Source organism: Belonocnema kinseyi, chromosome 2, assembly GCF_010883055.1.
Source record: "Belonocnema kinseyi isolate 2016_QV_RU_SX_M_011 chromosome 2, B_treatae_v1, whole genome shotgun sequence".
In the NCBI taxonomy this organism is placed as follows: Eukaryota; Metazoa; Arthropoda; class Insecta; order Hymenoptera; family Cynipidae; genus Belonocnema; species Belonocnema kinseyi.
In genome coordinates, this window is record NC_046658.1 from 168,466,522 (window position 1) to 168,478,991 (window position 12,470).

Consider the following 12,470-nt stretch of genomic DNA (forward strand, 5'->3'; position numbering starts at 1 on the left):
ACCAAAATGCAGTACCTAAACGTACTTTATTGTACTCTAATAAATCTTCCAAAGTTTCAGCTCGATATCTTATTGACAAAAAAAATTCTTAGGTTCAAAAAAACATTCAGTGAACCGAAAAAGTGAGGTCGGTAATATAGGTATTTAGCTGTGTCACATGCCCTTAATCTGGAATTCTTATAAATTTTACCCAGTCCCCTGCAACGACTGTACCTTAGCGTTAGTTCGCCAGTGGGCTAAGTGAAGCGTGCGGCGCAGATGGCGCTGGGAGTCTTTCCAGCCTGTTTTTACATGGCAGGAATAGGCAAAATTAGTTCGAAATTAATTTAATTTATATTATTCGTAATGACAGTCGGTTTTATGCATAGCATAATTAAATCTCCATATCTTATTAAATATGAGAGTAATAGTAAGTGAAAAAAATCGTTAAAATATTCTTTTCTAGCTGCGGGAACTTGTGATATGTTTCAATCGTAACTTGGAGAAACTAAATTTAAAGTATGTTTCAACTCAAGAAACAAAATTAAACTTATAATTATATCAAATTTTATTATTGAATTCCAAATACGTCTATCAAATTTATATAAAGTAGTTTTGTAAAAAGTAAGTTTGAAAAAAAGCATAGTAAACAACAAATTTATTTTATAAAAAATAATAAGAATTAACAATGTCAGATGTTGCTATAAATAAATAATTCATTAGCAACAGTAGTCCTAATACAATAACAGATGATTTATTGGAATAAACGAATTAATCAATTGATTGAAGGATTAATTAACTTTAAAAACTTAAATAAATAAATTAAGAAGGTATAGTTTTTATTTGTTTTCTTATCTTTTTATGAAAGAATTAAAAAAATAAAGATATCGTTTCAGTTCAAGATAACATGTTCCGTATTTCTCATAAATATACAGTTTTTATTCCATTTTTTATATTTACACTGAAGAATTTTTTTAAATAAAAGTAGTTTCAATTTCATATAAAACGTTCAATATTGTTTATTAAAACACCAGATATTTTTAAATAAGATATCGTTTGAGTTTAAGATGAAATGTTCCATATTTATTATTCAGGGCATCCGCTAGCCCGGGAAATATGAAAAACTGAGAAATGACAGTGAATTTATTTTTTGACCCGGAATTTTACAAATTTTTAGAGAAAAAAAAGTTCTCTCCTAGTTTGATTTCCACAGTTTTTTAAATCCTCAGTTGAATTTTGATCTTTTTCAATTGTGACATCATTCAGTTTATAATGCGTAATCCGAAAATCTTCTACTTTAAAAATTTTCTATTTTAAGTTTTCAATTTTAATTTAAAGAATTTTAATATGTAGTCTTGAATACTTGCATATTTAATTAAATAAGTTTTTTAATACATGTGCTCTAAGCATTAAAAGGGAACAATAATTTATTAAAAAAAAAACGATTCGAACTCCGTTCAAAATTTAAAAATTTCCAGATTTAGAAATAACTTCATAATAATATACTTTTTATGAAATATTGTTTCAGTCCCAAATATACGATTATAATCTATTCAATTAAAAATTTTTTTAACTGAGAAAAAGAATAATTATTGAATAGTTAGAAATATTTCGCCAAATATTTAAAAGTAAAAAATTTGAAACTGAATTGTTTTACATAGAAAGCTTTTAATTTCTAGAATTTCGGAGAACTATTAAACTTTTAACGTTACAATTTAAATTGTTCTAATTAAAGAATGTTTTATTTGTAAGTCATTGTGTTGAATTTTGACGTATATATAATAATTGAACACTTATAATTTGTAAACAAAATTTGAGTAAATTTAAGAGGTATTTAGAAGTTTTGAAAAGTTTCAAAATTAATTTTGAACTTGAAATGATTTAATTTAAAACAAAATGTAGATTTTTGGCGATTAAAAAAAATTTAGAATCTTTTTAAGAATTGACAAAGGCTTTACAAGAATAAAAACATTTCCTTAAGATTCCTAGAAAAATTGAAAATAATTTTACATTTTAGAAATTTTGTTAAAGAAAATATTCAAGAAGATTTAATAAGATTTCTAAAATTATTAAGAAAAAATCTGGAAGACTTTAAGAATTTTTTTTTAAATTTGCAGGATTTTCTAAAAATTGTAGGAAAAGTTCGGTTTATTTCAAAAGAGATTTAGAAGTCTAGATTTCTCAAGATTTTTGAAATCAAATTTTGAAGCTTTTCAAGGATGTTTCTATTTAAAATTAAAATAATTTAACTTGTAATTTAAGAAGTATTATTTTTTTTCGATTTAGTTTTTCAATTTTTAACGTTTCTAGCTTAAAATTGTATAAAATAATATAATACAAACAATGTAAAATTAATTGATTCATTCATTTAGGGCATTGAAATTGATAACGTGAATTACATTTTTACCATTTTTGTTTGAATCTTTGAACTCATTAATTTCTAACAGTTAAAAATTCTAAATTTTGCAGTTTTTCTGCATTTTATTAAAAATTGTTAAATTAAAAAGTGTTAGTACCTTCAATTTTTTACATGTAAATTTTATTGGCCGTGAAAAATGTTTCAGAACCATGAAAAACCCGGGAATTTTTTTCTTGTATTAAAACGGCCACTCTGTTATTAAAATACTTTGTCTTTATTTAACTTTCAATGCATATTTATATGTAAAGATATTATTTTATATCTCACAAACAATTCAAAAAAAAATATTAAGATATTAATGGCCAATTATTATATAAACAACAATAATTTTAAGACTATTAAATTAAACAATAAATTATTGCAACTTCCAGAACAGTGACTCCATCCTCTGAAATCGTGTTTCGCCCACAAAATATCTTGTATAAAAAAAATATCTCGCGCATGCCGCTTTCGGGTTTTACAAAAAAAAATCTCTAAAGATGGCTTTTTTCAGACTCTAAAATTTTTTTACATTCTGGCACATAAAAGAAATTAAATTTTTTGAGTAGCTGTCATAACCTAATATTTACATGCAGGAGTAACACATCGCACTCCACCAATTTTTGTTATTTTAGTGCAAGCTTTTAAAGTAGTAAAACTTAAACAATGTTCACACTTTAATTTGTCATACATAAAACAGAACGCCATAGCGAAAAATATTAATCAAATTAATTTTTCACTAATGTTTCCTATGCTTGGCATATAAATTTAGGCTGGAAAGATTCCCAGCGCCATCTGGCCTCCACGCTTCACTTGATCGTACTTGTGAACTAACGTCGATGCAGGGGGCTGATCTTATCGAATTCTTTTGAAATGAAAAGAATATATGGTAAAACAACTTTTGATCACTTTTTTGGTATGAATAGGTCATTTTTAAGGTTTCGTAGCCTCGGGCACCAACCCTTACAATTTATGTCAGGTGTCCGTCCGTCGTACTTTTTTCAACAAGGGGAAGTGAGAAGAACTCACAACTCACGAATCGTAACTTGCTACTATCATTCCACACCTAGCGAATCACAACTCAAAATTCATAACCCACCAATCACAGCTCAAACCTTACAAGCCCAATGCTCAATCCACGACTCATAGCCCATAACGCAAACTAAAAACCTTCTACTCAAAGATCATAATCTACAATTCATAACCCATAACTCACAAATTATACACCATAACTCACAGCTAACAACCCTCAAATCACAGCTCACAACGCTTAGCTGTCAGTCGACACCTCATAACCCACGACTCACAGCTTACAGCTGATAGTACACAGCTCAAAAACACAAATTTACAACTCACAGCACAAAACGCACAGCTCAGAACCTTCAACTCACTTCTTACAATCCTCAAGTCGCAGCAGCTTAACTCCAGAACTTGCAGCTCAAAACCCACAAATCACAACTCACATACCACAAGTTACAACGCATAGCTAACAATCCACAACGCAGAGCCCAAAACCCGCAAGTTACAACTCACAATTCACCACTCAAAACTAACACCTTGAAATCAACAACTCACAGCCAAAAACACACAGCTCGCAACCTAATTTTCAAACCCTTGAATTCACAGCTCACAACCAGCTGTTTAAAAACTACAACTCACAACTCCTAACTTGCAACTCGTAGCTCGTAACTGACACCGTATGACTCGCACCTCACATCCATAACTCATAACTAAAAATTCACAAACCAAAAATCACAGCTCACAAGTCACAATTCTTAACCTACAACACACAACCCACAGCTCAAAACTCTCAGCTAAGAACCCACAACCTACATGACACAGCTCATATCCAATAGCTCACAACACGCGGTTCACAACCTACGACTTACAGCCCACAACGCATCTCACAGCTCACAACCAACAACTTATAGATTACAACTAACATGCCACAGCACACAATCCACAATTCTCTAGTCACAACTTACAAACCATAACAAACAGATCGTAACTACGTCCCACAACCCACAGTTCACAATCCACAACTCGTAACTCAAAAATCACAAATTACAAATCACAGCTCACAACTCAAAATTCTCAACCAACAACTCGCAACCCTAAACTCACAGCTCATAATCCACAACTCAACAGCTCACAACGCACAACTCACAGTCCACAATCCACAACTGACAACTAAAAATTCAGAACCCAAAACTCAAAATTTCGCAACCCAAAAATCACAGCTCACAACCCACAACTCGCTGCTCGGAACTGACATCTCACAGCTCCTGCATCACAATACACAACTCACAACTCAAAGTACACAACCACAAATCGTAGCTCACAGCCCACAATTCTAAACCATTAACTCACAGCTGCTTATGTACAACTGAAAACCCACAATCCATAGCTCATTTTCCACAACTTACAATTCGCAGCTGATAATCCACAGTCTACAGCTGAAAGCTCACACCGAACAGATCACAACACACAGTTCACAACTCACAACTCAAATAAGTAACCCAAATCTCGAAGTTAGTACCTAGAAATCACAGATCACACTCCACAACACACCGCTCGTAATTGACATCCCACAGATTGCTACTCAACACTCAAAATTCACAACCCGCAAATCACAACTTGCAGCTCACAAACCACAACCCATAATGCACAGCTCACAACACAAAACCTACAACTCACAGCATACAACAAACAATTCACAGTTCGCAAGAAATAAATGATAGTTTATAGCGCACAATCCACACTCATGACTTACAACTCACAAAAACAGCTCACGGAGCTCAAGGAATTGAAGGGAAATGTGTTGAAATGAGCAAGATAGAGGAAGAAGTTGGGGAAGGGAAGAGAAGTGAAGGATGAAGTAATGGGTGGTGTTGGGGAGGGAAAGTATGGGAGGGGAAGATTAGAACTACCTATTTACGTTTTAGTAGTTGTAGCAGCCCTGTTTATTCTTTATTTTTAACTCTCAAAGTGCATACATGGTAAAAATCACGGTAAAGTGCATCGTGGGTGTTTAACACCCCAGCGTATTTAATCAAGTATTGTTTAACCCCTATTGCAAATTTTGTCACAATAAAATTATCCAATATAGTTTAAGGTTTTTTTTTTATAAGGTAGAGTTGATTTCATAGCCATTTATTTAAGTTTCTTAAGAAAATTATTTTAGAAAAGTGAGTAAATGGGTTTTTTACTTAAAAATTTATAAGTCACGCAATTTTAACTATTTTAACCTGAAAATTTATGACTATACTTTTATAATAGTGTAATATCATGAAAAAAATATTGTAACATTAGTGCTTTCAAAAAAGATATTTATTTGCACAGTTATCGAACACATCCACAGTCTGGTTTCGCATGACGCGCTGCCGTAAGTTATAAGCCATCTACACAGAAAAAAAGTATGAAAGAATCGAGAAAAAAAATTATTTAACTTCATATGATATATTTACGTTAGAAAGTAAACAGAAGTCAATAAAATTTTAATAACAAAAATTTGCTCTAAAATTACTTTTTTACTCACTGAGTGCACACTGGGTGTTACAGACCTCACGATTTTTGACCTCTACTTTCAGCAGCTTCTGCTAGTAAAATGACGCTTGACGCAGTATGCTAAACGAATTTACTTACAGTCAGTGTCTTCAACGAAAGCTAGATGGCGACACTTAATCCATTTTCTTCGAAAATTAACCGCCATAATTTGAATATTAGGTGAAAATGAAAAAAATGTATAAAAATAACTTCTTTACTTCTATCGTTAACAAAAAAGTATCTAGTTACAATAACTAGTTAAAAGAAACTAGAGATTTCTTATGACTGATCTGAAAATATGATTCCCACAGAATCAGAACCTTTATCGACGAGGCACCAGATCAAGAATCGCCTGAGTGACTGCACCTTTAGCACCCAACCGAAAATCTGTGCTGATTGTTTAAGAAGTTCAGCGAGCGATCCTAACAGAATCAACAGGTCGTCTGGTGAATTAGGATGTAATCGAATTTTTTCCCAGGAAAGAGGAAGAAATTTGAGAGCGTCTTCAAGAGGAAGTTCCCTAGAATTATTGAATGAAAGTTCCGAAAATAAAACGAGGATTGTCAGAGACATTTCGGAACCAGATTTTCGAGCGAATTCCGAACTTTCAGATCTCTCGATGAAGTTTCTTTGGACAAACGGCCGGAGTTTAGAAAATATTTTAGAAAATGAAGAAACGGATGTGTTAAAGATGAGAGCTAGATCTGAAAGAGCAGAGGCTTTGGTTTTGGATGATCAGGTTGAGTTGACTCCTCTCTCAAGAGAGGAGGCGATTCGAAAAGGTGCTATTCCGAAAAACTTTGGTAGCAGGAGCAGAGTGACTGTAAATCCCATTTCTGAAGTTGTTAAGAGGATTCCGACCTCGAGGACGTATTTTTGTCTGAAGTCGATTCTGAAGAACAAACAGAGAAGATATACTTTGGTGACTCCGGCAGAATTTCAGGCTATGGATCCTGAAAAGTCTGGAGGAGAGACATCTGAATTTTGTAGAAAGCGGGACCCTCTTCCTTGTGGTTCGGCTGGGTGTCGATGTAGTAACTGTGATAATGAAGGTGATGTTCCTGAGAGGGAATTAACGAGGGTCGAAAATTTAGATGAATCAGTCAGGGTGCATTGTACTCTGAAGTCAGAAAACTCAAGGTGAGATTTATCCAGGTGAAAATATCATCTTTGAATTCCAATAAGAATTTCCATGTGGAATTTCACGTAGAAATGTAACTGCATCTAGCCACCTGTAAATCCACATGGAAATTAGACAACTTTCATGTGGATTTTCAACAAAAAAAAAAGTAAGTGGAATTGTAGGTAAATTTCCACGTAGAATTTCATGTCGAAGTGTACGTGGATTTCCTTCTTAATGTATCCAGATACTTGTAAATCCACATTGAAATTTGACACCTTTCACGTGGATTTTTAGAAAAATATATTTATGTGAAATTGTATGTAAATTTCCACATGGATTTGCATGTGGAATATCACGCGGAAATTTACGTGGATTTTCATGTAAAAATATTTAAGTGAAATTATATGTAAATACTTGCGACTTTAACATATAATTTGAATTTTTTCGTTATCAGACTATAAAATCTTTCTTGGATGGAAATTCAATTCATTATTTAAAATTCGTCTCTTTTGAAAGAAAATGTGTTTGGTTAAAACAAAAAACTATTTGGTTGAAAATTGGTCTTTTTTATTGGATTCAATTTTTTCATTTAAAATAAAAACCTTTCTTGATTGTAATATTAATTATCACATTTATAATTCAGAATAAATGTTTTTTTAAAATAAAAGTTCAACAAGTTGTTTGAAAGCTGAATTAATTATTTAAAAAATTAACTTCTCTGTTTTAAAATGCATAATTTTTGTTTTATATTTAAATATGTTATTAGAAATTCACTTTTTTGTAGTTGAAAATTGATATTTTGAATAAAAATTAAAATATTACTTTTTTAGTTGAAAATGAAACTATTTTATTGAAAATTAATCTGATTTTTTTCAGGATTCAACTATTTTGTTAAAAATTTAACTCTTGCGTTAAAAATTCGTTTTTTCGGTTCAATACAAATTTTTGTTGAAAATTCAACTGTTTTGTAGAAAATTCATATTTTTGACTTGAAAATGATGTAATTAGGTTGAATTTTTTTCTTGGTAGAAAAACCTTTCCTGGTTGAAAATTCAAATAAGTGTTTAAAATAAGTCTTTTTGGTTTGAAAAATCATCTCTTTAGATAGAAATTTTGTAATTGTTAGTAACAAATTCAACTGTTTGTTTGAAAATTAATATTTTTGTTTAGGACTTCATCTTTCTATTGACAATTCAACTACATTTTTAAAAGTTGAACTATTTGGTCAAGAATTTTATTTTTTTAGTGAAAATTTAAATATGGGGGGGGGGGGTTATTTCATTCAAAATTGCCTCTTGGCAAAAAAATCTTTCCGTGTTGAAAATTCAAATGAGTGTTTAAAATTAGTCCTTTTGATGTGAAAAATCATCTCTTTAGATAAGAATGTCTCATTTTTAGTAAAAATTCAACTATTTGTTTGAAAATTAATATTTTTGTTTGGGACTTCATCTTTTTATTGAAAATTCAAATACTTTTTTAAAATTTGAACTATTTGGTTAAGAATTTTATTTTTTTAGTGGATATTAAAACTTTTTTGGGGGTTTTGGGCTTATTTCATTCAAAATTGACTCTTGGTAGAAAAATTTTTCCTGGCTGAAAATTCAAATGAGTGTTTAAAATCAATTTTTGGCTTGAAAATTCCACTCTTTTTTTCCGTTACAAAAATTTGCTTTCAAGAAAAAAAAATTTCTCTAACCTAGTTAAATTTTCAACCAAAAATATGAACTTTTAAACAAGAAAACAAGTTTTTGATAAAGAAGTTCCACTTTCAAGCAAGTAGGTAAATTTAAAAAAGTCGAATTTTCAACGAACTATTTGAATTTTTAACTTAAAAAGATAAATTTTCAACCAACTGGTTAATTTTTCCGTTAAAACATTGTTGAAAAAAATTTTCAACAAAATGGTTAAAATTTGTACAACAAAAAAATCAAATAGTTTAACTTTTAGTTGGTCAAATTAATTTTCTACCAAATTTAAACATTTTTAATCAAAGATATGAAATTTCAATCAAAAATATGAATTTATAATTAAGTAATTTTATTTTAAGCAAATTACTTGAACTTTCCAAAAAGTAAAAGTAAAAAAGAAACTAATTTTCTAAAAAATGGTGTCACTTTAAACCAAAGAGGTGAGTTTTTCAAAGCAATAATATTCATAACTTTTTATTAAAAACTCAATCGTTTTGTAGAAAATTCTTATTTTTTGATTTTTAATTTCAACTCATTGTTGAAAATACGTCTTTGTGGTTTGATCATTTATTTCTTCTAGTAGAAATTTAATTGTTGTAGAATTTTCATTGTTGAGTTCAATTGCTTTTAATTTATTGAAATATGAACTGTTACGCATTTCGTTAAGAAATCATCTTTTTGGTAGAACATTTAAATTTTCACGGTAGAAAAATCACCTTTTTGGTTGAAAATGTTATTAGTTTTTAAAAAATTATTTTTTTAATCGAAAATTGGACAATTTTTTAAATTGAAGTTGGTCTTTTTTCATAGAAAGTTATTAATTTTTGTTTGAAAATACACATATTTTTTTTAATTCCTTTTTTTTGTTAAAAATTAATTTTTTTTTAACTGAAAATTGTACTATCTCATTTTTGGTAAAGAAATAATCTTTTCTAGTTGAAAATTCAAAAATTTATTTGAAAACTAATTGAATCGTTTTTCGAGAAAAATCTTATTTTTGGTTTGTAATTTTCACCCATTATTCAATATACGTCTTCTTGGTTTTAAAATTCATTCCTTTTGGTAGAAATATCATTGTTGTGAAATTTTCATTGTTGAGCTTAATTGCTTTTAATTTTCTGAAATATGAACTATTACATTTTTCGTTGAGAATTCGTCTCTTTAGTAGTGGGTTTACCTTTCACTGTAGAAAACTTACATTTTTGGTTGAACATTTAATGGGATTTTAGAATTTTTTTACTGAAAATTATTTTTTTTACCAAAAATTGGATTATTTCACTTGTTTTTACATTTTTTTTATTTGATCGTTTTCTACAAAATTCTTATTTTTTGCTTGAAAATTTCATTCATTGTTTGCATTACAAAGATTAATTTTCACTTAATGAGATGAACATTTAACAATAGCAAAATCAACAACAATTTAATGAAATAGTTTAACTTCGAAACAAGTATTTAAATATGAAACCAAAAAATTCGAATTTTCAATAAAATACATGAATTTTCTACGAAATAGTTCAATTTTCATCTTAAAAAGATATATTTCCAACTAACAATAGACTAGTTAACTTTTCAGTTAATTGAAAAATTTAACTAAAAAAGGAGCAAGTTTTTAACAAAATAGTTACATTTGGAGCCAAAGCGAAGAATCTTCAACCAAAAAATGAATATTAAACAAAATAGATCAACTTTTAATCAATTAGCTCAATTTTCAACCCAAAAAGATAAATTTTCAGTTAATACAATTAATTTTCAAATTAATAATAAAATTTTCATTCATAGAGATGAATCTTCCACCAAAAATGTAAATAAAGATTAAAATATTAAAAGCTAAAAAAGAAACAAATTTTCCAGAAAATTGTATAATTTTATACCAAAAAGACGAGTCTTCCACCGCAAAAATATTTGTTATCTGCTAAAAAAAGCGAATTTTTAACAACAGCGCTCTGATTCAAAATTCATCTATTTTGTAGAAAATTCGCTTTTTTGTTATTTGAAATTTTTTTACTGAAAAATCAAATACTCTGTTGTTGCTTGAAAATTTATCCTTTTTATTTAGAAATTCAACCAGCTCGTTGAAAGTTCATGTATTTGAAAATTCATCTTTTTTGGTTGAAAGATCAACTAGTTGATTGAAAGTGCGACGAATTTATTATAAATTTAATTAATTGGTTGAAGATTCATCTTTTTAGTCGAAAATTTAACTATTTTTTATAAAATTAGTTTTTTTCGTTGGAATTTATTTTTTTAAATCAGAAATTGGACTATTCTATTTTTTGTTTTAATAGAAATTTTATTGTTGAATTCGATTGTTTTTAATTTGTTGACATATCAACTGTCATATTTTTCGTTGAGAATTCATCTTTTTGACAGTTTAACTTTTCGCGTTGAAAAACTCACCCTTTTGCTTTCAGATTTAATTGGATTTTAGAAAATATGTTTTTTTTTTGTTGAAAAGCTATGTTTTGACTGGAAATTGGACTATTTTATTTTTTGGTTGCAAATTGTTCTTTTTGGTAGAAAATTGATATTTTTTTGATAGGAAATTTATATATTTTTGTTAGGGGGGCAATTTTCTTTTGTTGAAAAGTCACCTTTTTAATTAAAAATTGAACTATTATTTTGAAATATTAATTTCTTTCGTTGAAAATTCATTATTTAAATCCACAAATTGGACTATTCCATTTTTAGTTGAAATTTTATTTTGTGTAAAAAATTGACCTTTTTGGTAGAAGATTAAGGTAATAGGTTGAAAGTTGGACTGCTTTTTTAGAGGTTAGTTTTTTAGTTAAAGATTCATCTCTTGGGTTTAAAATTTAACTGCTTCGTTAAAAGTTGCTCTATTTTGTTGAAAATGCCAAATATAAAGTATCAGCATTAATTTTATTTAAATAAATATATTTCCTTATTTTCGTGAAAAATCTCTTTACACCAAACTCTCGCTTTCAGTCACCCTGTTTTCAGCCTTCTTAGAACTGCTGGCTCACGCAGATTCTGAGGGTAGGTGGGCGAGAGCGGTTGCGACATTATATATATACAGGGTGGACACGCTGGGGCTTACATACATGGCGAGTTGAATGCTACCCGAATTGCATAACAGCAGGGCAGAAGCCATTATACAGGGGTATTTTCATATTTCGCGCCTTTAAAGTTTCATTCGGATTGGCCATTCCGTCAAGTCCGTGCATCTTCGGATCAAGTTTATGATAGTTTCCATGGTTGCGTTCGAAACTTCAAACGGATACAAGTGTCAAAACAATATAGGTTATGTTATATAGTAATTACAAATAATAAAAGTGTTTAATTAATAATGAAGTGAGACATGTGAATTGAGAAATAAACGTAATTTTTTTTCTTTGATAATACCATTATAGAATAGCTGCTCAGTGACAAATAGTATAAAATAGTAATAATATTCTGCGCTTCCAGTGGGCGAAGAGTGAATGGTGTTTAACGCTTATTTTTACTGCATAAAAAAAGGTATGTTATGAATAGACAGGATATGTTTTAAATAAAGTGAATGAAATATTACATGCGTAAACTTTAAATTGACATTGCCTATATTTACTGATAGCGACTAGGGCAAACAGGTGAATCTGAACATTACCGATTGAGGTTTTGAACGCAACCATGGAAACTCAAAAACTTAATCCGAAGATGCACGGACTTGGCCGAATGGCCGATCCGAATGCAACTTTAAAGTCGCGAAATATGAAAATACCCCTATAAAATGTAAGCC

General features: G+C 29.6%; 1 protein-coding gene across 1 annotated transcript in view; it reads left to right on the forward strand.

Moving 5' to 3' along the window:
• The window catches only part of LOC117183065, a 43,711-nt gene that overhangs the window by 24,462 nt on the left and 6,779 nt on the right, over positions 1-12,470 (forward strand). The window contains exons 9-11 of the mRNA XM_033376221.1: positions 4,379-4,710; positions 4,813-4,912; positions 6,235-7,063. Coding sequence (XP_033232112.1) covers positions 4,379-4,710; positions 4,813-4,912; positions 6,235-7,063 — 1,261 coding nt within the window. The remainder of the gene's footprint in view (positions 1-4,378; positions 4,711-4,812; positions 4,913-6,234; positions 7,064-12,470) is intronic.